A 26,372-nucleotide genomic window follows, 5' to 3' on the forward strand; every position below is an offset into this window, starting at 1 on the left:
TACCACAATATACATTTTTAAACATGTCTATATTAATTCATAGTTTTTATATAACTGTATTGAATTAATGCAATAGTAACTTAATTTAGCTCTCTGCTTATTTTCTTTATTACTCAACAGTGAGTTTATAATATTTCGCTCATATCAGTATAATATTATAGTGTTGTTACTGTTTTATTTGAACAGCAGCCTATTCTATTGCTTTTTATTGCATTTTATTTTGCCAGCTCAGTCTGGGCATCCTATCCAGAGGCTCTCCAAATAAAGAGGAAGATATTTGTTTGCCAGTTTGAAATGACAGTCAGTGATGCATTAGTCAATCTCACAGTGGAATAAACCACATACATCATCAGTGCCACACTCATTGCAATGATATGTGAAGGTCCTGCGCAAAAATGTAACTTCTGAAAAATAATATGATTTTATTCTTCTCACCATCTCATGTTTTTTTATTTAACTAATAAGGTGACGGATGTCGAGTCAATGAGTGACGATGATGATTTCATTAGACATGTGATATTTGTGGATGTGGCCTTTTTGAATCATATATATATTATATATTATATATAGTTAATCAAACCCCTTGATGCTGTGTATTACAGTTCTCTTAGACTTATTACAGGTGACAGTTTTAGAAACTTTCATTGTATCATTTATGAGAAGGTAGAGTGGAAATCACTTACCAATCGAAGGGAACAACACTGTCTTGTTTTTATTCATAAACCCGTACTAAATAAGCTACCATTTTATTTATCATCACTTTTAAGACTTTGTTAATATGGGATACTCGTTCACAAGAATGCATTACCTTGGATATTCCATATATGAACATAGAACTGGGAAAAAATGCATTCACCTACTGTGCTCCTCATAGGTGGATTACGCTTCAGGACTCCCTTAAATTAGACATTTTTTTATCCCTAGAACATTTTAAGATTCTGTTGAACAATATTTTATTTAATGAACGTTCTTATGTTTCTTAATCTTGACTGCAATGTAATCTACTTATTTTACTGTCTTCTTTGTGTTTTTTGTATTTTGTAAGTCATTTGTTATGTGTTTGTGTTGTATATATGCTTTGTATAGGATTGTTGATTTTACATTTTTACAATTTTCGTTATATAGTTTATTTGCAAGGCACTGTTAGTTGTAAATTAGAGCCTTGCTTCCTGCTAAAATAAAGGCTATCTATCTATCTATCTATCTATCTATCTATCTATCTAAAGACAAAAGAATGTTATGAAATTCTTTATGATACAGGATTCAAGAACGTTATGCAGCCAGTATATCTGAGAACCGAGTCAGAGTCAAGTACAGTCTGCCAAAGACCATTACCATCCTCTACAGACCACTATGACCCTCACAAGTACAGTCTACTACAGACAACTGCAGTACCAACAAACATCTACTGCTTCACTTCTGGACATCGTCTTTGTTAGAGCCATGAACAGAAGAAACAACCCTAGACGCCAGGTGAGATTGGCCAACACTGCACCTGAGCACTGTCCAAATCATCAAAAACCACAAGCTGGAAGGTCTCCCTGCCATGACCGCGGCCATCTGTGACATTCCCTTGCAGATGAACACAGGGTGATTGCGGACTGGATCCAGTGACACAAATCTGTGAAGCCCATCCTGGCCAGTGCACAGACTGAAAAATTTAGTTTTAGCCACAAGTTACACAACTGAAAAGTGACAGTGAACAGGCTGAAGGGAGATCAAGAGACCAAAGACAGGGAGTTCACAGAGGAACTCTCCAAAATAAGACCCTGTAGACCAACAAAATGGAGCACTTCTGCAAGGAGAAGTGCATCTACAACACAATGAAAGGCAGAGAAAGTAGCTGCGTCCAAGCTGAAACAGGAGACACTGCAGATTCAGGATAAGTGGCTTGAAAAGCTGAAGCAGTTGAAAGAGCAGCTCAGCCAGAGAGACGCTGAAATCCTGACGCTCAGGAAGGAGAAGGAGGATTTCTTTGAGAGGCTAACGGAGACCGCCAACCAGCTGAGCAGCAAAGACACTAAACTTCTCCAGACCAGACTGGAGAAGCTGAAAAAGGTGCTTGCTGAAAGAGAAGATAGCTGAGAGGCCAGATTCAAACAGACTGAGGAGAAGAAGAAACTCCAGGAACTCTGTTTGAAGGAGGAGGATCTCTCCGAGAGGCTGAAAGAGACCTCCAACCAGCTCAGCAGCAGATAGACCGAACTTCTCCAGAACCAGAAAATTTGGCAGACCAAGTGCGACACTCTGGAGGAAAAACTCCCAAAGGAGCTGACCGAGAGAGAAGAGAGCTTAGAGGCCGGGGTTAAACAGATGAAGGAGGAGAAAAAGACACTTGAGTAACTCCAGTGTCTTCTTTTTTCTCAGAAAAAGAACACAATGAAGAAGAAGAGACGTTTCTGGTCTCGCAAGAAAAAGGCAAAGACTGAAACCGGTCTGGACAAAGCTGGACAGACAGGAGAAAACAGAAATGAAAAAAAGAAGAGATGATAAAAAAAAAAAAACAGAAAGAAAAAGTGAAGACTGGGGATAAAAAAGGTTTTTGGAGCTGGATGCACAAGAAAAAGAAGTGTGACAGTGACAGTAAGGTGGAGGAAGCTGCTGGTTGTTCAGCACAGGCCGGACAGCTCTCCCTCCAAATTATTTACTATCCAAATTATTGTGCCTTATGTTGGTTCTGGATGGCTACAATATATATATATATATATATATTTTAAAATTTGCCACCAAGCGTGTGACACCTATTCGACAGTTGAGCCATGTGAAGGAAAAACTAGCTATCCTACATGCTAAAAAACCTTATTGAATTGTAAGAAGAAGGAACAACATACAACTATGTCCTCGTGTTTTACTGAAACCTAGTTGAATCAAAACATCTCTGATTCCTGTGTGGAACTACCTGGCTTCACTCTCGGATGGACAGTACGGATGGACAGAGACACTAAAGCTAGTGGAAAGAAGAAAGGAGGAGGACTGGCTTTATTTGTGAATCAGAGATGGTGTAGTCCTTTGCATATTACTGTCAAGGAGAAGATGTGCTGTCCAAATACTGAATTATTGGCAGTTGGTATGAGACCATACCATGTACCAAGAGAATTCAGTCATATCATAACAATACTTGTGTATGTTCCTGCCAAGACAACTGCTGAAGTTTTATGTGAAGTTTTCCATGAAACTGGTGCCAGGATACAGACTAAACATCCTGAGGGACTTGTATTAATATCTGGAGATTTCAACCATCTGAAACTGTCTTCCCACCTGACTGGATTTACACAGTTTGTTAATTGTCCTACCAGAGAAAGTAAAACACTTGATCTGCTATATGCCAATGTCAAAGAAGTTTACAGAGCTACTGCCTTACCACCACTGGGCCGGTCAGATCACAACCTGGTTTTTCTGCAGACCTGCTACAATCCCCGTGTGCTGAGTCAGCCTACAACTACCCTCACAGTCAGGAAATGGACACCTGAGGCTAGTGAAGGTATGCTTTGAATACACAGATTGGAATGTGCTGCTGGAAACAGAGGGGAACAGTACGGACACTGACAGTCAAGTTGATTGTTTTACTTGTTCAACTTCTGTAGAGATACAGTCATACCTACAAAGACTGTACGATGTTTCCCCAATAACAAACCCTGGATCACAAGTGACATAAAAGCAATCCTCAACCAGAAAAAAAAGCTAAAGCTAAAAGCTTTTTAGAGACGGTAACAAAGAACAGCTCAAACAAGTGCAACATGGGTTGAAGAGGAGATTGAAGATGGCAAAGGTGGAATACAAAAAGAGAATTGAAAGAAATTTACAACACAGCAACTTCCGGGAGTTGTGGAGAGGAATCTCTGGCTACAACAAAAAGAAAAGACAGCCAATAGTGGGTGTCTGCTTAAAGACTGTGCTGCCCAACTGTGTCAACCTCTCCAGAAGATCTTCAACCTGAGTCTACAGTTGGGGTGGGTCCCAGCTCTGTGGAAAACATCTTGTATTGTACCGGTACCAAAAATAAAATGTCTGGCTGAACTAAACGACTACAGACCAGTGGCCCTTACGTCGCATATCATGAAAACCCTGGAGCGTCTGCTTCTACGCCGACTGAGGCTTGAGGTCAAAGACAAACCCGATCCCCTGCAGTTTGCATACAAAGAACACATTGGAGTGGATGATGTTGTCCTTTACATGCTCCACCGTTCCCTCTCTCATCTGGAGGAATCAGGCAGTTATGTAAGAATCATGTTCTTTGATTTTTCAAGTGCATTCAACTCCATCCAACCCATCATACTCAAAGACAAGCTCAGAGAGATGGTAGTGGATCCCTCCTTTGTTTCCTGGATCACTGATTACCTGACAGAAAGGCCACAGTTTGTCAGGTTGGGGAACTGTGTTTCTGGGACAGTAATGAGCAGCACGGGGGCTCCACAGGGGACTGTACTGGCTCTGTTCCTGTTCACATTGTATACCTCGGACTTCAAATACAACTCTGAGTCCTGCCACATCCAGAAATACTCGGATGACACTGCTATTGTGGCGTGTATCAGGAATGGACAGGAATCTGAATACAGGGATCTAATAACAGCCTTCAGTGACTGGAGTTGAAAAAAACGCCTTCAACTGAACACCTCAAAAACAAAGGAAATGATCGTGGATTTCCGCAGGTCTAAGCCCCCTCTGGAGCGAGTGAAGATCTGTGGGGTGGACATTGAAGTGGTGCACACCTACAAATATCTAGGGGTCCTTGTGGATGACAAGCTGCCTGTTCTTCCTGCGGACACTGAGGTCCTTTGATGTGTGTGTGGAAATGATGACCATGTTCTACCACACGGTGTTGGCCAGTGCACTCTTTTTTGCTGCAGTGTGCTGGGGAGGCAGCCTTACAGACAAAAACACCAAGCGATTAGACAAGCTGGTCAAAAAAGCGGGCTCAGTGCTGGGCAGGAGATTGGACCCGCTAGGATCTGTGGTGGAGAGAGGCACACTGAACAAACTTTAGCCTGTTGGTCCAGCGAACCATTAGCTTGCCTGACTCAAAGGTCTTCTCCCTAATGTAATCGTCCTCCAAAAAATGTTTACTGCAAACCCTGCAGTCAGTTCTGCCAGTTCTCGTCAGTGCCACTAGCCAGGGCAGCAGGTTGTTCTCTGTTTCAGTGGCAGTTTATGAAAATGGACTGTTTTGTCCTTGACTTTAACCTGATAAAACTCATTCGTACACCCAGGAGTAATACAGTAGTGGCCTCCCTTTTGTCTTGTCCTCTGGCTCCCTAGTCACCATCTTTCACTGTGTCAGCCATTCGCTGTCTATATTTCTCTGTCTTTCACTGTCTCTACCGTTGTATCTGTGGAACTCAGCCAATCCATCCAACCCTGTGATGTCACTGGTTATAGAATTATAGTAACACAAAAACATTCTGTGCTCCTCTTTAATTGAACTCATGGTATCTGACGACATTTTAACGATGGGGAATGACAGAATATGATCTGTAATAGACACAGACATTCAACAAGCCAAAGCCGAAATTCAGGAATATTAACAGGTGTTCATGTTTCAGATATAAACACATTGATATCATTCAGTGTGACTTCTTCTGCCCTCACTATGCATGTAGGTGCAGAGCTCTGCAGTGAGCTAATCAATAATGGTTGAAGACAGCAGGTTGAGGTTTTTACTGGAAGCAATTGTGAAACTATGAAAACAGTATCGGACAACAAATTTAATGATGGTGATTACAAATCAGAATCATTTTGGAAGATAAATGTTGGTTTCACAGATGAAATCAGCAATTGTAGCTGCCACGTTAGTTTGTCTGAATGTGAAGAGAAGCTTTATGTTTTTACTGTACCAGACCAACAGCGCTGCTTCTTGGGCTCTATATGTACTACAGATATCACCACATTTCAATAAATACAGATGTATTAAAATAAACAGATAGTCGATATTAAATTGCGTTTTTATTAAGCATCTTCATCATTACAAACAGGCGTTATTTGGATAAACTGACCACATATTGCGAATCTACATGGTAACTTTCTTGCCAGAAAAATGATTAAAACTTACTAAAGTGCAGCAGGTGCACTGTTCTTCATGCTCTAGGAAGAAACGCTGGTCTGTTGTGCTATGCACTTATTTTGTGTGCACAAATTAATTAAAACGTGAGAATGAATTGTATCCTGTGTGCACAAAATAGCATTACAGGCACGATGTAGTAAAACGTGGCCTCAATATAAATATATATTTTTTGTCCATGTCCCCTTAGGGGCTCCGTATGTTGGAGTTCTAGTATTCAAGCAATTTCAAATCATATAAAACTGAATTATATGTAAATTCACAATAAAGCAAAAAGTCACGTTAACCATAGGTGAGCATTGTCATCATATCAAATAAATGTATGGGAAACCCTGATATTAGAATAAAGTTAGTAACAAGTTAGTTACTCTAAGTAACTAGAAAACAACATTAACCACCACCCATTGCGTGATGTTGTTGAATCAAGGCATTGGTTTATCTACCATGACCAAGTATTCTAATTGACTTTCCATAGGCATTTTTTCCGAAGCACCGGTACATGATTTTAACACATCACACGCCACCACCACGTAATTCTGTGAAATAGGTTGGAGATCAGCTAATTCAGCACTTTTAATGGAGCTAATTTGCTAAATATAAACACATATAGGGGTCTCAAAAGAGACATTAATTACATTTACATTATTCCGAATTTGATATGGGTCATGTAAAGAGCATAGTCCGTTTGGATATTCTGAATTAGGCCTTTTTCTGGATGTAACATTTCCCGATTAATACATGTGGGATATGTTGATATTATTCAGGTTTTAGGAGCTTTCTTTAGACATGTATACAATGCATTCAGAATATGTGTCTCAATTGGGGTTTTTTACAGCAGTTTGCAACCCACAGCTTCTTACAACTGGGACACACTGGATGCGTGAGCAGCGCATGCGTGTCATGGAACCTCTTGCTTTTCATTTCATCATGACAAAATAAGAAAATAAAGACATTTCAATCAAAACAGAAAAACAACCAATCAATCAAAATGCAGAATGATTATTAAATTCCATTAAAGTAAAGAAATCAACCAGACTGCAGCAGAGAGTATCTCCCAAGTCTGCGAATATCTTAACAAGCTAACAGGCACTGAGCCTGCTGTCTACAGGCTAACAAGCTAACAGGCTAACGAGCACTTTGTGTACTCCCTACAGGCTAACAAGTACTGACTCTACTGTCTACGGGCTAACACGTTAACACAAACATAGTCTTTGGATTCAGACAGATGCTGACAAAAGTAGGGTCCTTATTTTTAGTTGGCTAAAGTTGTCATTTCAGCTAACGAAACTAACTGTCAACAGTAAGGAGAAGCAGATTTGTTGGTTAGTTGGTTAAAATCACAGTGTCTAGCTGACTTTTTAATGATTTTGGCAGACTCCTTTTAAAAGGAAAAACCTGTAAAGGAGTAAGAGTGTGCACTTAATGGCTAAATATACTGTACATGATATCATGTGAAGAGCTAAAGCTGCATGTCAGTATTCTCACCAGTTGATGATCCATGCAGAAGACATGAAAATAAAGACACAACATTGTTCAGTGTAGAGCTGGTTAGCTAGTTCTAGTGTTATAAGTATGATTAGACAGTTATTTCATCCTAACATAACCCTGTTTAACTGCTTAGCTTACATGTTCCAGCAAGGTTAAACTTACCCAAATCCAATAAAAGAGCAGAACAGGCCCACTAACGTTGCCCTAAACTCTGACATCATCCAGGAGACGCAGTATATGAATGAAATGCCCCTGGCCTTGGAAGTAATGCTGGGTTACTACTGTAGATTACTGTAGTTAGCCGGACTTGCTAGCGTTTGCAGCTCACAATGGAGCAGATCATCCAAACTCTCTAGATGTCAAGTATGACTTTTACTGGTGCTCATGCACACTGATTCATGGGGAGAAATCCAGATACTGTTGCCTACCTGTATCCAGATACATCCCCTTTTACACAGCCCGTTCAAGGCAGGAATACTGCGCCTTTAATCCACCTCGCTGTTACGGACACAGAGTGGGGGGCAGAGTTGCTCTGCCATTTAGCCGGTTACGGAGGTAGTCACAGAGCCGGGTCAACTGTGTGTGCAAAAAGGGACAGGGAGCTGACACTATTGTGTTAGCCCGTATTAAGACCAAATCGGGGTGCAGAGTACAGCCACGGGATTGAATGGAGGTGTGTGGGCGTGTTTGTGCTTTAGAGTAACTGCTGTGTAAACAATCAGAAAATAACTGATCTGATTCACCGGCTTCCTAACTACCAGTGCTCCCTCTCTTCATTCACCCCTCTAGTTCATTTGACCACAGCTGCTCTCTCTCTCTCTTTTCTCCTAGTCTTTTTTAAAATGAGTTGGGAAGCCGACAGAAAAGTCTAACTTAACTTTTAACATTATTAAATGAAGAGAAATGTCCTCCCCTCATCCTAGTAAGGTCTTTGTACTCCCTCATGGCACAGTTTATAGCTCTGATCAGTCTGATCTCCGTCACGCCTCTGAATCCGGAACGCCGGCATGCTATGTAAACGCACACACGGAGGCGGCTTTATGTCGGCTTTGTGTGGTTCAGTGTAAAAAAGCAAAGGCGGATCCTCTTTACGGCTATAATGCGGATCCTCTGTATAAAAGAGGCGTATGATTAGACAATCAATGATCGGGGAAAGGGTTTAGCGAATGGTCAACCACCTAAAATTCCAAAGATATAAATGTTTCTACAATGACAAATGTTGTCATTTTTCACAACTCTACTAAAGAAACACTACAACAGAAAGGGGACTAGATATGCAGCAAGTTTTGGGTTCATTTGTGAGCCCACAGCGATTTATGTTAAAGCTGTACATAACGCAATTATTATGACCTATCATGCCCTGGTGCTTTAATGAGGAGGAGAGAGCAAAGATCAGACAGCTTTCTGAAGAGGATTAGAAAGCATTAGACATTAGACTGACCCTGACTGTCTGTCTCATTCGCTCTGTCTGCTCGGCCTCTCAACACAGGCTTTGAGTGGGTCATAATGAACTCATTCTGTCCTGAAGGTCAAGCATCAGGATTATCTTAAAGGACTCTTCTATCCCACCATGCCATTGTGTCTAACATATGATGCATTAAGGACTTGTTGAACACAGTGGTAAAAGTCAACATAATGTCAAAGTCAATCAGTGCTGTAGAAATATACTGTGCTGTGTAGTTAAACTTTAACATTTTTGACTTTTAAAGCCACAAATTAAAAGTAGGGTTATTCAACAAAAAGTATTTTCAGTCTCTGATATATTGCGTACAGGAAAACCTTGACACCAACTTGTGTTGAAAGTTTTACCGTAGTTTGTCACACAGGGTATACATGGAGTTAAGGAAATACTGATGAAATTCCCCTATTTTTTTTTTTTTTGTGTGTGTTTGTGTTTGCTGATAGTTGGCCAATTGTTAATACATAAGCCTCTTTTATACAGAGGACCCGCATTATAGCCGTAAAGAGGATCCGCCTTTGCTTTTTTACACTGAACCACACAAAGCTGACATAAAGCCACCTCCGTGTGTGCGTTTACATAGCATGCCGGCGTTCCGGATTCAGAGGCGTGACGGAGATCAGACTGATTCAATCACATTTCCAAAGAAACAGGGGGATTTATATAATATATATATATATATATATATATATATACATATATATATTTAAGCTTATCTTGAATATCTGTATCTCAGATACAGACAGTTTCACAAGAAAATGCAGATTCAATAGAGAGGGATGTGGGACAGCAAAGAAAAAGCTAAATATTAACAATAAAGGCTGGATCACTAGTCCAACCATGTGTAAATAGTAAAAATTTGCAAAAGCAAATACATTTTAGAGAAACGTTTTCTTTTATTTGTTAACAAAGCAAGATATTTTTAATGAACATATCTGCCAATTTACAAAAAGTCTGAACATTTCCCCAAAATGTTAATTGGCAATGTGATTAATTAACATTTACATTTTGTCATTTGACAAACGCTTTTATCCAAAATGACTTACAAGTAGGGCAAAACAATCAAGTGTTAGAGGACAGTGACTCAAAAGAGCTGTGGTACTAATTCTCAAATAGCTGGGCAGGTACAAGTGCAATGATACCATAAACAACAAGAAAGTACTGCAACAATCTAAAAGGTTAGAGGGGCTCAAGTGTTGAGGTGTTCACAGAAGCGTTGAGTATTCAGGCATTTCTTGAATGCACCAAGGGAGTCGGCAGACCGATCTGGGCAGCTCATTCCACCATCAGGGAACCACAGTTTCATACTATTAATTTTACTACAATATTCACTTGGCACAACTAAATAGTGATAAAACATTTTTATGGCTCTGTCTAGGAACTCAAGATTGCGGTGTTGGTTAAATATTAAAGAAGTCAACAGTGACTTGAAGCACAAAGCATGCAGTGTCAACTTTATTAACAGCTCCGTACTTCACCGATCAACCCCAACTTTCTCCCCATTAGTTGTGTGCAGTACAAAAAGTTCCTTCACGGAAAATATTTTACATGGGAGCAAAATATAGGCAACATAATTGGCTAAACAAAATAGTAAATAAACTTAATTTATAACAGACATGGTTGATTAGTCAGCTCTCCCGCTGACACACTCCAATAACTTTCTAACTTTCAGAGATTTCAGCCAACTTTAAGTCGACAACGTCCATCGCCTACATCCTGAAGGAGCCCTATGAACTGAGCAGGAACAGCAGTGCCTTGCCTTGGTCCGTCTACTCCGATATGACACTAAAAGGAGAAAACATCTCTCTGAGCTTCAGGACCAGCCAGAGTCCTGCTCTGCTGCTCTACGTCAACTCTTTCTACAGCGAGTACCTGGCCCTGCTCATCAATAAACATGGTGAGGACGCTCAGTGGCTTTTTTGTCTTTCTGTTGTTTTCTGAATTTACTCTTCTCAAATCACTTAATTTCTCCTTCCCTCTAGAGTCAGTCTGTCATCCTCTGCTGCCTCCTTTTCTGTGCATCTCGGCCCATTGTCATGCACAGTGTCAGATTCAAGGAAAACATTTGGTGCAGTTACTATTAAATGATAATTCTATCTTCAGTGGGGGTCTTCCTTCCCAGTCGTTTCTGCCATTGTGATTATTATTGTGTTCAAATTTTCATCACCTGCTTCACTGTAGTGGTGCACATACTGTAGCTCCACCTGGCAAGGTATCCAGCGCCTGAAACTTGTGAATATACCTGAATTACACAAGAATTACACAATATTTTAAATTGCATGAACAACCTCTAGGTGTGGAAGTTTTAGAGATTTCTCTTGTAATTTTGAACAAAATCAGTCCCCATGACAACAACAACTAACAATAAAAAGTGAAAATATCTGGGGGTAAGTTATGCTTTAAGACATTTGGAGAAATTTACATTTTATATACTTGATTTCAATAAAATCTTACAAATTGTTGTTAGTACAGGTAACTTTCAGCTTTTTTTTTTAAAAGGCTGGTATAAGTGTTTAATGAATTATCCAGCAAATTTAATTTTGTCTTGGCTCTTTGACTTTAGACATGTTTATACCAAGCAGCAGTTATACATCAGATTAATATCTTGCATTTTTTAAATCATTCACAGCATGGGCTTTTCTTTATTGTTGGTGGTCACTGATAACAGAAGTTGAAATTAAAAAGCTCTAAAAACTCATGCACACTACCTGCTCAGCACCAAAAAAGCAAAAAGACACAGTCAGCAACTAGCTGGTGAAATATAGTGGAGCATTTAGCAGCTAAAGAGCGGGATATTTCCCTTAGGAGTTGGTAAAGAGCAAAAACAGAGCTGAAAGAGAGTGAAAATTGGACTTTCATTAATCAGGTGGACAGACACGCAACTCCAAATGACTGATAATCGTGCCAAAGTTGTCAAAAAATCAGTTAATGCAGGTTTAAACATATGAAAGGAAATATGTCAAGTCAGTGCTAATGGTTGACGTTTTTAGAAACTGCTTGTATTAGATCTGTTTTATATCTGATGGGTAATAAAATCTGAGGTTAAATTTACAATATGTAATAGATGTAATGTAATGGTTCTTTAACAAGGCTCCAGTATTTCTCCACTCCAGTATCTTTTTAAGGATTTGATATTTTTGATTCTGTACGGGTCTGCATTGTAGAGTAAGAGTGTACTGTTATTTTGTGCTTGCAAAGATGAGCTGGAATTGAGGTACAAGTTGCACAGCAGCAGAGATGTGGAGGTGTTAGAGAGCAGAGTCATGAACTTGGCTGATGGACATCTGCACACAGTGGCCATTAGAAGACTGGCAGACACTGTCTCCATTCAGGTACACTCACACACACTCACACATACCCTTATGTTTGCACACACAGCCACCAAATTTTTCACCTAGTTTTACAGAGATGGCAATAAGGATATTTCTGTAAACCTGGTATTAGTCTTGTAGAATTAAATTTTACAAATAATCTTTAATATAATATATTAATATTATTTCCTATCTGTTTTCAAGCTACTTTCTGTTTTCTGTGGCTCCACTTTAGTCTCAGGTTGATCAACATTAGCAGATGTCTTAGTGATAAATGATTCACTAAAGCCTGAATCTCTGTGTTTGCAAGCAATACATCACACCCTCTCTCTCTCTCTTTATTATAAAATAAAGAGGCGTTTACCACCCCAGAAACTGCTCCACTTAAGACTTCTCTGCTCAGCCACTGTGAACCACAAAATCTCAAGGGTCTATTGGTTTCCAGCTTTGAGGTTGAATTGAATCCCAGTTGAATATGCAGGTCAGACCAGAGGTTGAGCCTACAGCTAGCTTTTCATGTTTAATTGCTCGCTTCTCTGCAGCCATTTGTCGAAGTCTCTTCAGAATGCAGCCCTCGTTTAAACACTTAATGGAGACAAACTCCGTCCTTGACATCTTGCTGTTTACAATGTTATCAGGCTTTACTTTCAACCTGTTAATCCTTTACCTTTACAGATGTGACATACATTATGTTTCAGATTGACCAGAACGCCAGAGAGGACTTCAACTTGACATCTGATGTGGAATTCAACAGCATCAAATCACTCATCCTCGGTAGAGTGCATGGTAAGTGATGCTCTCCAAGCGCAAAATCCTGCACTTAGACGTCCTCATTTGAATAACTGCACTGAGATGTTTGGCCCTTATGCGACAAAGCATTGTTCTGGAGCCTTCTGCTGTTTTCTATTCATCATGTTGGGCAGACCAGAGGGAAAGCTTCTCTCTGTGCAACAGCTGGGCCGCTTTTAAAAACAAGATGACATCCATACTTAGATGGTCACAAAGAGAGCACTTTACTGGTGAGATGCAAAATAAGAACAACCTTGGAAATGACTAAAGGTGGAGGCACCCACTTAAGTCGCTGTTATGTGGCATTAGATGCATTTTAGAGCCACAGTCTGGGTAGGTAATGTATTTGTGTAAATGGCAGCATTGTTTTTTTGTTAATGCAGAAGTTCAGAAAATACAGTATATGTCTGTGAACTCTTATCTGTGTGTCGAAGTGGTGAGTAATACAGTCTTTATCCTTCATGTCTGTCTACCTGAGCTGGGCTTCAGACGGCACTAACGATAATAACTTTAGAAAAGGTCCTTCACTTTGTATGGTAATGAGGAGAGATTAAAAAGAACAAATTACTTAGAAGATTGGAGTCAGCACCCTGCGTTTCAACATAACAACCAATAAGCCTTAGCTGGTGTGGGTAGGGTCAAACTAAACCAAGAAGTCAGACGGTACAGTTAAACCTCACTCTGCATAACAGAACATGGTACTTTCATATCACTCCTGTCATTCTCTACATGGCTGCACTGTCTGTCCCGGACTTCTGTGATTCATTAGTGTTTTCCTCTACTATAAATAATTTATTTTTGGATAGTACCATCTGAGACAAATTTGGAAATATGCAGTTTCAAGCATGAGGGGATCAGACAGGTTCGAGTATCAAAAAAAAGTTGTTAATCAAAATTGGTTCCAAATTCGTAAGAACCAGAAATTTATTTAAAAAACTGAGATATTTCTGAAAACTTACCTCAGTGGTTATGCATGTGGGTTATGGTTACTGTATGATTCATTTACCCTATTCCTAAAGCTGGATTTATACTTGGGTTAAAAGCAATCTCACCATAGATACCTATGGCTTAGGTTTTGATTAGCTACAGTAAATCAGAGTCAGAACTAGAATTGATGAAATCTATTTAATATACCAACCCTAGGCGTAGATGATGAGGGGCTAGTACTGTGACTATTTTCATTGACTTTAAACAGAGTTTTGACCATAAAAAACCCCAAAAGGTCTCTTAATGATTTCTCACAAATGAGAACACAGTTCCCATGTAGAAAACCTGTACAAATTGATGCGGTTTTTAGGTTCAACTCCCTTCTTTCTGTTAATCCATTGCTGACCTAGGCCATGTTAACATGTGACTTCCCTCAGCTTAGCCAAAAGACTCAGACAGTCATATCAGTATCAGAGAGGCAGCAAGATAGTTGATATACTGTCACTCCCTGCCAGCTCTGTCATCCATCAGCCTAACTAATGGACCAGGAAAGAAAGGAGAGACTGAGATACTCAGAGAGAGAGACAGGGAGAGAGTAATGGAGGAAAGACAGAGGCAGGGAGAGATGGCGATATATGAGAGAGGTGGCGGTAAAGGGCAGCAGCTGGGAGGAGGTGGACAGTTCACAGTGCTGTCAACGTGGGGTTTGACTGCTTACACAAATCCTTCTCGGTGAAGTTACAAACTCTTGTCAGCACTTTTAACATCCACTAATAGGCAAATAAAGTTGCATTTTAATGCTTTTCAATTGTAAAATATTGTAAAGATCTCTGAAATTGTATCACATCAACCCATATTACTCTCTTTTACATAATTTAGTTTTGCATCAGTCTTTATAGAAATAAACTCCCCTACTTAAATTTGTTCGAAATATAAAAGAGTAAAAGTGTGCCTTCTTAACCACTAAAGAAAAAATGTTGCACTACTAGAATATCTACTGCCACAGCTGCCATTTAAATCTGTTGTGTATCGAGTTTTTCTCCCATCTCCATCATTTTGCCCCCCCATCCTGCAGGCTAGTCAATATGCATGTGCCATGAGATATATAATTCAAAGTCAAATTATTTCCTGCCACTCAGAGGATCACATTCAATTTAAAACTCAATCAAAGCTTGATCAAATATACAGCTGATGAACAGCTCTGTGCAGCCAGGCCACTCTGCAATGTCCCATTGGTGTGGTGAAAAGTTGTTTCTCTCTGGCAATAACTTAGATGACTGGCAATGATGTGCTGTGTAATCAAATTGCACTGCACTGACGTTTATAGCTACTGAAGATTTTATTTAGCACCTGCTGTCACAGGGATGTGAGTACATCAGCCAAAACTGAGACTCACTGGTAAGTTTCTTTAGGGGCTTTGTGTATTAATGTTTTTGTGTAGTTTTTTTATTATTTCTGAGAGCTGAGAAGCATTCCAATGACTGAGAGTTAAGTTTTCACTGCTTATATATTACCTGCTTCATTCTGTCATCAGTTACAAAGACATTAAAACGCATATAACCTACTACAGTCGATTCTCTGGCAGATGTCTGTTATCCTTGTCCAACATTGTGGTCCAGGACGAGGTAGGTAACTAATAGTCCAACTCTGCTGTGGATACTTACAGTCCCCATGAATCTTACAGTCCGTCAGACCTTTGCCTCCACTATTAGGCTAAAACCTCCACTTTTACACAAGACATAATGTAGTAAAAGAAAGATCATACAAATTTTCTGAGCAAATTCATACACTCAAGGGAATAAACCTTTTTGATGTTAACGAACCCATTGGTGTTTTGTCTTGGTCTTCTGGACATTGGGGTTTATTTTCTGTAACAAAACAACAATTGGTGTTGGCTTGATAAAAATACATTTTCTAAGTTTTGGCTACCTAACCATACCTATATCTAGAAGTCCTCGTCCTCTCAAAAATATGTTTTTTCTTCTTGTTCCTACAGTTGAATGTTTGAGCTTCTCTGTGCAGAATGATGTATGTGCCAAGTTTGACACCAGAAGGCTGTTTTCACATTCACCTGCTGAGGGAGGAAAGTTTCTCTGTGCTTGTTGAAAATCCAGTATTAAGGTGTGGGCCTTCGAGCATGATTTGTGACATCAGAAGTAGTTTGGAAGCCAATTTCAGTCCAATATTCAACTTACACAAGTGTGATGTGGAAACTTGAAGCTTCCAGTGCACTGAGAATGGACTTCATAGTGAAGTAGGAGACATCTTGTGTTCAGCAGCTTAACCTCTGAGATTAAATATATTTACATATTTATAGATAGGAATTTTTAATTAGGGAGAAAAAGTGGATGCCATTTTAAGGATTATAACGTGATAATTATACCTATCAGGCACGCATTATTGTTCCAAGGAGTGTTTTTTGTACGTCTTAATACATGTCTGGGAGGGATCTTTAAAGTTAAGAGTCTGTAAGGTTTTCAGTTCTCGTCAATTTGGTGACACCCATGGTTACCAATGGTAACAGCAAGTATAGTGGCTATAACATTTCAAAATTATAGCCACTGCCCCAGCAATAAAAGAGTTGTTTTAATGCACCTTTGTGGTAGATCCAGGTACCATGCGTTCATTATTTTTGAAAATAATAAATAAACTCAAATATCCTACCAAAACGTTATAGTCCAATGCAATAAACAATGTCAGGCTCAAATGTGTATGTGTGTGTGTGTGTGTGTGTGTGTTTGAAAGACAGAAAATAGATAGAAGATGATACTAATAGATTCATAAACAATGAGATGAGATAAGATGGTTAAAAAACTGTGTTTGGTCTCAATTGAAGACAGGACTCCATTGTTCCCAAGTGTTTCCAACTTCTATTTGTAAATTATACCACCTCCCTAATTACTATGGGGCCGACTTGCTAATCAGTGGCCAAGCTGTCAATCAAAATCCGTGATTCAGAACTGTAACCAAAAAGTATAGGATGTCTTAAAATAATAATTATTCTTTAAATATAAACAAAAACTGCTATTTTGTCTCCTACATCAGATGTGATTTGATACTACAGCAAACACTCATCTAACAGCTACTTTGTCAGAAATACAACAGAAAAGTAACTAATCCATCTGTTTACAATGCAGCCAAACAACCTCAAATTGTTTTAATTAAAAAGTTAGTCAGTAATAATAGCAACTGCAGTCTGATTTCATGCTGCACATGGGACGAGTTGTTTTCCGCACAACAGCAGGGCACAGTAAAAAGTTGGAAGTGTGCAGCATCACTGTGACGTTCACATTTACTCTCTTGCAAATAATGATCTGCTTACAACAGTTTCTGAAAATTATTGTTCATTTTATCATTGATGAACACTCACCGTCAGTGCCACAAATACTTTTTGTTTCTTGTGTCTGCTAAACCATAAAAGCCACCTTGCATTTCATGGCAGAGGCAGTTGGAAATGTTGGCTTCGCATCAGCGGTAACTTAATACAGCTGTGATATGGCTATGGGGAACCAACAGTAACATTGAATTACTTACATGCATCATTTCCTGCGAATCCCTTGTGTGGTTGAAGGTTATTTGAATCTCATGCAGGAATGGTGGACTCCACCACTAACAATGAAAACTGCTAAATAGAAACGTAATTATGGAATGTAAATACATTAAATGGCTTTTGCTGAATAAATGTTGACTATTAATAGTATCAAAACCAATGTTTGTAATTTAAATCATACTCCAGTTGCCATGGATGGACATTGTAGGAAGAATTAGTTCAAAATATGTTGTTAAACGTTTTTCAGAATTGTGCAATATCTAATATCTACATTTCATTTGGCACGTTGGTTGGGAAAAATAACTTCCAGCAGGCTTATCCTCTTCTTTAATATAGAAAAAATAATGATATACATAGAAGCTACTTATCGTCACAACAATGGTCTCATCAAGATAAATGATAAGTGAATTATTAGATGTGTAATTGGATCTTACTGATAATAAACCTCTCTTTTCTCTCTGTGTTTTTCTCTGTCTGTATCCAGAGTCTGAGGAGTTGAGTGCAGAGTTGACCACGGTGGCTTCTCTTGGGTTCACCGGCTGTCTATCAGCAGTTCGTTTTAACTCCATCAGTCCTCTAAAGGCTGCGCTGCTCCACCCTGACAGCCCCGTTATCGTCACAGGTCCACTGGCCCAGTCAAGCTGTGGTTCCTCCTCTTCTGCCAATCCCTACGCAGCAGAAACCACACACTCCTTATCAGGTACAAAGAGCGGACTCAGCCCTTTGTGTAGCCCATATTCTACTATGTATATCATTAATTACCCCTCCTCCAGTGTGGTATGTCTTTAATATTATTCTTGAGGCTGTTCATTAGACTTTTGTACGGGCTCATTAACCATCCTCCTCAGTAAGCAGACAGAGTGATGGCACAACAGATGAGATTAGTCAGACAACTGTAGTCAAGTCATTTGAGGCTGCACTGAGGCTTTCAACGAGCCTTGTCTTAACTCACCGACCGACGGTTCTCACACTGAGTCTACCTTTTCTCCTCTCTATCTGCCATTATACTCCTTTACCTCATCTTTCTTTTTTATTCTATTTCACATTTTTTCTAACATGTCTTCTGTTTCTTCTCTTCCTCTCATTATCCCCAACATCCTTTCTCCTCTCTCTCCTATCCTTTTTGTTCTGTTTTTTGTCTTCTCTCTGCAGATCAGCCTGCTTCAGTGGATCCAGGTCAACCTTTAGTCAATGCCATTAGGAGTGACTCAGCTCTAATTGGAGGTAATATAAAGTGGAATCGATCTCAGCAGGATTAAGGAAACAGCGATTATAAATGTCATAACAACTAACTCAAAACTTTACATTTGAAAAGATGCATTTGAGTATCTTGTGGAACAAAGAAAATAATAAAATTTTCAGTTTTGAGGAAGATCCAAGTGAGGAATGAGTATTTATTATGATGGAGACTAAAGGAGGGAAAAAAGAGGCATTGAGGGGAAGGTGTGGGGCTGGTTTTGTAAAGATAAGATTTTCAGTTAGATTTCACACAAAGAATAAAAACTTTGCTGTCAAAGGGATATTTTATGCATTTTTAAAACCACCTTAATGCAACATTTAACTCAGACAACCAGTATCTCATCTCTCAAATTCTTTTTTTTTAACAAATGAAACCAGAAGCCTTAGTGATATAAACTTAACTTTGTTTATGGTTAAAACAAAACTTTGGAGAGAGCCTAATGACCCTTGCCATAGTGTAGCTCTTTTTCAGGAGATGTAAATCACAGTCAGAAGAAATGTACCAAAAATCACACATCCAACTTCATAGAAACTCCAGTATCTTTTGATAAATGTGAATGTGCTGAAATTTAGATGAAAATGTCAGCAGGGTGAAGAGTGACAGAACCCACATTGTCCCAGAACAATACATATGCAGATATCAGTGCTGAGCAGCAATATGAACACAGCGCTACTGGAAGGATTAATTAACACCATCATGGAAGAGAGAAAGAGTCTGACTTAATCTTCAAACACTTTGTCACTCAGTTAAAAAATATCCATTCTGTAAGAAAATATAGATTTGCCTGAGTTTGATCATTCATATATTTAAATGACACAGCATTTGGACTGACGGCACAGTGTGAGAACAGGCCAGAGTTTCACCCTCAGCCATTGAAATCAAGTTATTTATTTTTTCAGACCTTGGATTTAATTGTTTTGGACAAAAGAAAGTTTCGAGTTATGATTTTCGTCATTCTCCCGCACTTTTTTTGTTCCAAAAACCTTGTCCTTCTCTGTCTGTGGTTTTCAGGGGTAATCGCAGTGGTGATCTTTGTCACTGTGTCTGTGTTGGTGATAATGGCGAGATTCATCTGCAGCAGGAAAGAGACGTACCGGAACCAGGAGGTAAAGGCAGCGCAGCCTGAAGACAGCCATGAGTTCCCCTTCAGCAGCCAGGCAGACTCCCAGATCGCTCCCAGTGAAAACCAAAAGGAGTATTTCATTTAGCAGGAGCATTGACTTCTCACTGACCTGACAGGACAGAGCGGGATGATTTTCCAACTACTCAGTGCTTTACAGGACACCACGAGGTTCCTCAGCTTCTGGTAGTCGTGGATCGACAAGATGTGAAGTCAAAAACAGAACAATTTCCTTTTTTTCCCTTTCTGGTTGTAAATATTATACACTTTGCACAAACTGGCAAAAGTGAGGACATCAAGTGGACTTTAAGTTGTCAACGAGATGTAAATATTTATAAATGTAAATGGTGATTTGTGTGGTTATTACAATATATTTCTGTGCCATGAAACGTTACAAATAGTAGGGATGTCCCGATCCGATCTCAAAGATCAGTATCTGGCCCAATAAAAGGCATTTTTTAAGTGATGGGTATCAGCTATATTGAGCAAGAACTTAAGCCCAATCCTTTGTTTGTCTGCAGTGTAGAAACATATTTTAATTGGAAAATAAAAGCAGTCCAACATCCGCCTGTAATGCAATGCGAGCATTTCATAACGCAGTAGTAACAGAGCTGCGTTCAATACTACCAATTTGATACGCCACCTAAAAAATAAAAATAAACAGAATACAGTGAGTTCACTCATGTAACTCAAAGGCAAAGGCTGCGCTGAAGCAACAAACACTTGAGGATACTTCTCAAAGGAGAGAGAGAAATTTCCTCGAGACAGCGACAAGGCCAAAAACATTACAGAGAAGATAATTGAATTCATTGCTTTGGATGAGTAGCCCATCGTTGTGGTAGCAGGTTTTTGCAATCTTCTGGAGCTTTTGGAGCCACGGTATGCCCTACTGTACCATCTCCACACTACATTTCAGACATCAAACAAAAACAGCAACAACAACAAAAAAAAAACATTAAGGAACAGCTTGGATGCAGGCATTTTTTTTTCTCAATGTATTGCAGAGCTATTCAGTTGTCAAGCGTATATATCGGATTAATTTTAATAACTTTAATGTATTTCAAGTGTGCACTGTGCAGCTGTATTATCTAAGCAAATACAAGTATCGGATCAGGACTCAGTATCAGCAGATACTCAATATTAAATGACTCAGATCGGGATCAGGGGCAAAAAAAAACTTGATCGGGACATCCCTAACAAATAATTTATTAAAAGGAATCATGCTCAGTAGATGTGATGATCAAAACACAGCTTTGTTCCAGTGAAACTAGACTTTTGGACTCTGTTGGTTTACAAAAAAACACTTTTCTACAAGGATGATGAATCTAATGAAATTTGAGATGCCAGAGTCATACAGTATGTGTTCAAGTGGAGGACTGACATGTTTCACATATAAAAGCTCAGCCGAAGCACAGTCACAGAATCTACTAAAATCCATCTGCTATAACTGAACATAATTTCAACCCCTGCTGTATATATGAATACAAAATTAAAGTTACTCTAAAAACTTTACTTCCACACTTGGTCTTAAGGCTTTTATGTTACTCACTCTGCATTTTCTTTATATCATGAGCAAAATAAAAGCTTTACAGTGATGCCAAGATTTACTTCTACTTTCTGAACGTGCCACCTGCCGTGAGCAGCCAACACCAAGGGCCAGATGCATAAAACTCTGTGTAGATTCATGACTAAAACTGTGTGTGCTCACAAAGCCAGAAATATGCATACGTATTCTTTTCGTCAGATTTACAAAGCCGTGCGTATGCATGGTTCTGTTTTATAAATCTCAATCGCTGTGGAACAGATGCAGATGCACGAGCCTCATTTCCACTCCCACAATTAGCCGTAAATGGATGAAGACGCCTTGAACATGCTGTTTTCATATCAGTTCTGCTCCAACAGCCTGTACACCTGTCAATGAAACAGACAGGAAAGAAGAAGTGCCGTTTCACCGATTTTGTTGCACCAGGGAGGCTCTCCAACAGCAGGACAGCTGTCATTGTACAGGGCTGTGCGGCTCTTTATACCGTCCATATCATTAATTCATCACATGGACCTGTAAACCATCCTCAGCAGTGATATCGAATGTAATCAACGATCAGTTTGTAGCGCTCATATCTTAACCGACTTTACAAGGTGTGACATAAAATAAAAAGAATAATAAGAGCAAAATAAAATGTTGACTCCCATGTAAATTAAAACAATGATAAAATGAATCACACTAAAGTAATTAATCAGTGTTACATTTATAAATGTGCCTTTGATTGGCAAAAAAACTCAGTGTTGCTAGTTTTCAACCTAAACAATGTTTTACTAAAAGATTTTGTCTCTCATCTTATATTTCATCTCCACCTCATCACATCAGCCTCAGATCGCTTTAGAAAAACGTGTATGTCTGGTCTAAAGAGTGCGTGAGGTGTTCACATTCTCACCGCACAGTCTGTGTTTATAAATACCAGTTTGTGTGCAGGAAATGGCGTATGCACGGTTATGCATCTGGCTCAAGAATTCTCAAAGTAGCAGTGAAGCTTTTAGCTGCACAGACTATTAAACACTGTCTGTCTGTCACCTTCCTAACTCTGCAGACATTTAATGTGTTTCTGCTGAAGCACTAATCTGTGTTCGCCTGACAGGTAGTCTAAGAGATAATCAGAACAGGAAATAGTGAGAACTGAAAGAAAGGCTGACAATGAGATATAAATGATGCAATGAAAGCCAACCATATTAATATTGGATATTTATTCTTCACTGTATCTGCAATACTTTGGTTCGTGGGTGGGATTTTAAAGGCAGGATGTGTAAAAAAAGTATAAAATTGCTTTTTTTTTTCATCTCAACATGGTCTCATACGCTATGATTTTACCTCATTACAGCTAGGTGGAGGTATTTTACGTTTTAATTGTTAAAAAAAGAATGTGCAAAATTTTCATATTATCAATGGCTCATGATAATCTCACACAATGATATTTGCTCTTCTAAACACCTGTTGTCTGGTAGCTCTTTCTTTGAAAATTCCTGTTGTGTAAATAAAGTGATGCTTTTTTCATTTCCTTGGTAGTTAACAACAAGAGCACCAATTGCAACTGTGCATAAACAGAGAAAGTTACACCACCAAACTTTATGAGCAGAAAATACAATTAAAAGAACACAGAGCTCGACACACTTTCTGATTGACAAAATTAGTAAAGTAAAGTAGAATAATGGCTGTGTGACACTGAAGATGTCACCAGAAAAAATAATTATCTTACACATGGATGGAGCAAACATAAAGATGTAGTTGCACTTCTGTATTGTACCGACTCTGTAGGCACAACACACTGCTCTATGTAGAAAGACAAAGCTGTGTCTTTGTTATGTTTCATAACTCATTCAAGATGTTTTATCAGTACTGATTAATTCAAATTACCTCGCAAGGCAGCTGGATTTGCGAGATCACACAAGAATCCATCTTTTTAGGCGTCAAGTCATGGGCTTGTGGCCGAACCAACAGTGGCTTGGACCAGTCAGCGTCCCCTTGAGGAACTACTGGCAGCTACGGGTGTCGTTTAGGTGTGACAAAAGCGAGAGGTTAGCCCGTGATAGACAGATGGATCATCCAATCACCTGCCCTTTTCCAAACAGTTTCCAAGGACGACTTCACAAACCATCTGGTGCGTCATGTTATAATTCAAACACTTGACTCTTACCAGTCAGTAGAAACAACAAGGGTGAGATTTTTAAAATGCCCTCAAGACTAAACAGTAGTTTCCTCAGATAACAGACAACCAATTTGTGCAGATTTTCAGAATTCACACCACACATTATTATTACCTAATCTCATTGGCTTTATTTCCATCATTGTCATTCTGCATATTTTTTGCCAGTGGTCTGCTAGAGTGAGTGGTTGTACAAGCCAAATTGTCACTCTGGCCAGTGTCAACATGGGAATCATAGCAGATACTGTGATAATTCCTCCAACAAAATGAAATCGAGATGGCACCTGGTCTCACCACTCAACGTCCTGCAGCAGTTTGCTCCAACCTTATGTCAACATCCCAAAAGCAAACGTTTCTCAGTCAGTGTTTCCCCGATACAGTAAATATTCTAACATCACAAGACTTCCCCTGACTAACAATCATATCCAAATCATATTTCACCACTGCTTGTAGTAATTTAAGAGGGAAAAATAAAAAGACAGAGTTAGAGCCACCATGTTTAAATGCACTCACCACCAATTTTACACATCAGTATCAGTTCATCATGACACTTGTTATATGTCGTCTGTGGCTCTGAAAATATCAGAAAATAACCCTGATGACGTCATAGTGATGTCATCAGGGTTATTGTCGAGCTTGGGCTTGGACACTGGAAGGCCAAGATTACAAACTGGGGGCTTTAAATGTGAAAGTTGTATAGTAGGGCATGTTTGAGTTGCATTATGGGAAATGCAGTATCCAGTGTTTTTGGAGCTTGACCCAAGGTCTGAATATCTCGGCCTCTGTTGTATCAGTTTTCACCACTCTTGTTTTGATCTGTTTTCGTGCACGTGTGCAAACTTTACGTTTTTTTTTACGTCATAACGAGGCTAAGTTTGAACTCGTGAACAGCTGGTGCAACTGGCCTCAGAGGTGTTGTTCCTTTTATACATTATCTGTTGCTCACATGATTATTTATGATGATTTTAAGAAATTTTTAAAGAGTATGGTGTTTACATTTACAGACTATCCTACAATGTGGCTAATATCTCACTCTGCATGTCGTGTTGACAAAATTAAGACCATAAAACAGACGAGTGTACTGAAGTGTTTGTATAATTTCATATCTTGGAATCCCAGTACCAGTATGCATATGATCACAGCCTCATAATCATCTGTCAGACAGCCAGGACGAGGATACAGGATCAGTTTTATATTTAAGCTGTTGTTTTCTCATAATCATATTAAATAGAACTATTAAATAAAACAATGCTGTATTTGTGAATAATTGTAACATTGGTGACATTGCGTGATTTCCTGGAAGTCTAACTTTTTCTCTATTAAGATGGTTTGGTTAACAGCAAATTCCTGCTCCATGATGATAATAAAACTGTTTTGTTTTGTTTTTAAATAAAATACTGAGATGTGTTTAATTTAACCAGAAACATTTTAGAAAACAAATGTGAGGGTGGTATTAAATCTTCTCATTTAATTCAAGCCATGAAAGCAAATAAGCATTTTTCCCAAAATGTTGAACTATTCCTTTAACACTCAAACAGCTCTTTGATGACAAGAGTGGCCAAAATGTCCTCAACGTCTAAAACTCGTATTGGTCTTCACAAAGATAGTACAAGTCACATTCACACATCAGTAAAAACACAAACAACATAGATGTCAATTATTTGATAATATTATACGTCTCCTGTATCTGCTGCTTGTTGTTACTGTGGATGAAGCAGCTCAGATCAGCACAGACATGAGGAGTGAGGAGTCTGCTGTGGGCCTTATTCTCTAGTGGATAAAGAGGTTAAAGGCTGACACATTTCCTCTCGGATCCAACGGGGGAACTGAGATGATAAAAGCGGTGCAAAACTCTTTAACTTACTGGCATAAAAGAAACTGAACTACTCCCCCTCTGTTTAGCTTCCTCATGGATTTTCAGTCTGTGATCAGTGTGATGTGCAGCTTTTTATCTGCATCACTCTGTTGGCACATATTACCAATGGGGGATTCAGACAAATCTCTACTCATATGTGCCTATAATGTTTTTTGAATCATCAAGATTGTTGAGGATATTTGCTTTACATTTTGTCCTGCTGGTACGGGGGGGTTTCCAGAATCATAGCTGATGGTCTTAAAGTAAATGTTCATGGATTGCATAAATCCTGGTGTAGTAAAAAAAAAAAAAAAAAAAGATTCATTACTGTTGCAGAAAATGTGGTGTTAATAGGCAGATGAGGTCTTTTGTTTCCCTGTTAAATGAAGCTGAAACACAGCAACACTTTCTCTCACGACAGCAAATTAAATTAACATAAATTTACATCATAGATTGTTCAACTTTTCAGGGGAGGGTTCTCTTTACATGACGTTATTGATGGGTATTAATATGCTTCTGTCTGTAGAGTAGAGATAAAGCGGGTGGACTAAATGACTAAAACTGAAACATTCAGGAGATGGAAATGTCAAAGTAATTTTTTATGAGGTCCAAACTCTCCTCTGCTTTTTCAAAAGCTGGAGGTTAAAGCAAATCATTAAAGTCTGCAATGGTGCCCCAACACTGGAAATGACTGTCTATTTGATGTTGTAGTTAATAGTGATGCATTACAACAGAGAGCAAAGGTCAACTTCCAGAGTTTATTCAGAGTTTATTCATATCTGAATTAAAACAAGTGGAACTGTGCTAAAATGTTGTGAGAACTGAGATATCTCCTCGACAGAAATTATTTATCTTATCACCTTGTCAAATAAAATAAAGTTAA

The 26,372-nt window shown here is 38.9% G+C and overlaps 1 protein-coding gene across 3 annotated transcripts in view; it reads left to right on the forward strand.

The window, feature by feature from the left end:
• The window catches only part of LOC137187417 (contactin-associated protein-like 4), a 69,383-nt gene extending 44,365 nt beyond the window's left edge, over window positions 1-25,018 (forward strand). For 2 of the 3 annotated variants that reach the window (XM_067596281.1, XM_067596280.1), the window contains 6 exons: window positions 10,675-10,899; window positions 12,201-12,334; window positions 13,012-13,099; window positions 18,064-18,279; window positions 18,732-18,803; window positions 19,831-25,018. In XM_067596281.1, coding sequence (XP_067452382.1) covers window positions 10,675-10,899; window positions 12,201-12,334; window positions 13,012-13,099; window positions 18,064-18,279; window positions 18,732-18,803; window positions 19,831-20,027 — 932 coding nt within the window. In that variant the 3' untranslated portion in view covers window positions 20,028-25,018. Of the gene's footprint in view, window positions 1-10,674; window positions 10,900-10,984; window positions 11,387-12,200; window positions 12,335-13,011; window positions 13,100-18,063; window positions 18,280-18,731; window positions 18,804-19,830 lie in introns of those variants that run through there. The other variant, XM_067596282.1, reaches the window with a different exon arrangement.
• Window positions 25,019-26,372: the final 1,354 nt, after the last annotated feature.

Source organism: Thunnus thynnus, chromosome 8 (assembly GCF_963924715.1).
Source record: "Thunnus thynnus chromosome 8, fThuThy2.1, whole genome shotgun sequence".
In the NCBI taxonomy this organism is placed as follows: Eukaryota; Metazoa; Chordata; class Actinopteri; order Scombriformes; family Scombridae; genus Thunnus; species Thunnus thynnus.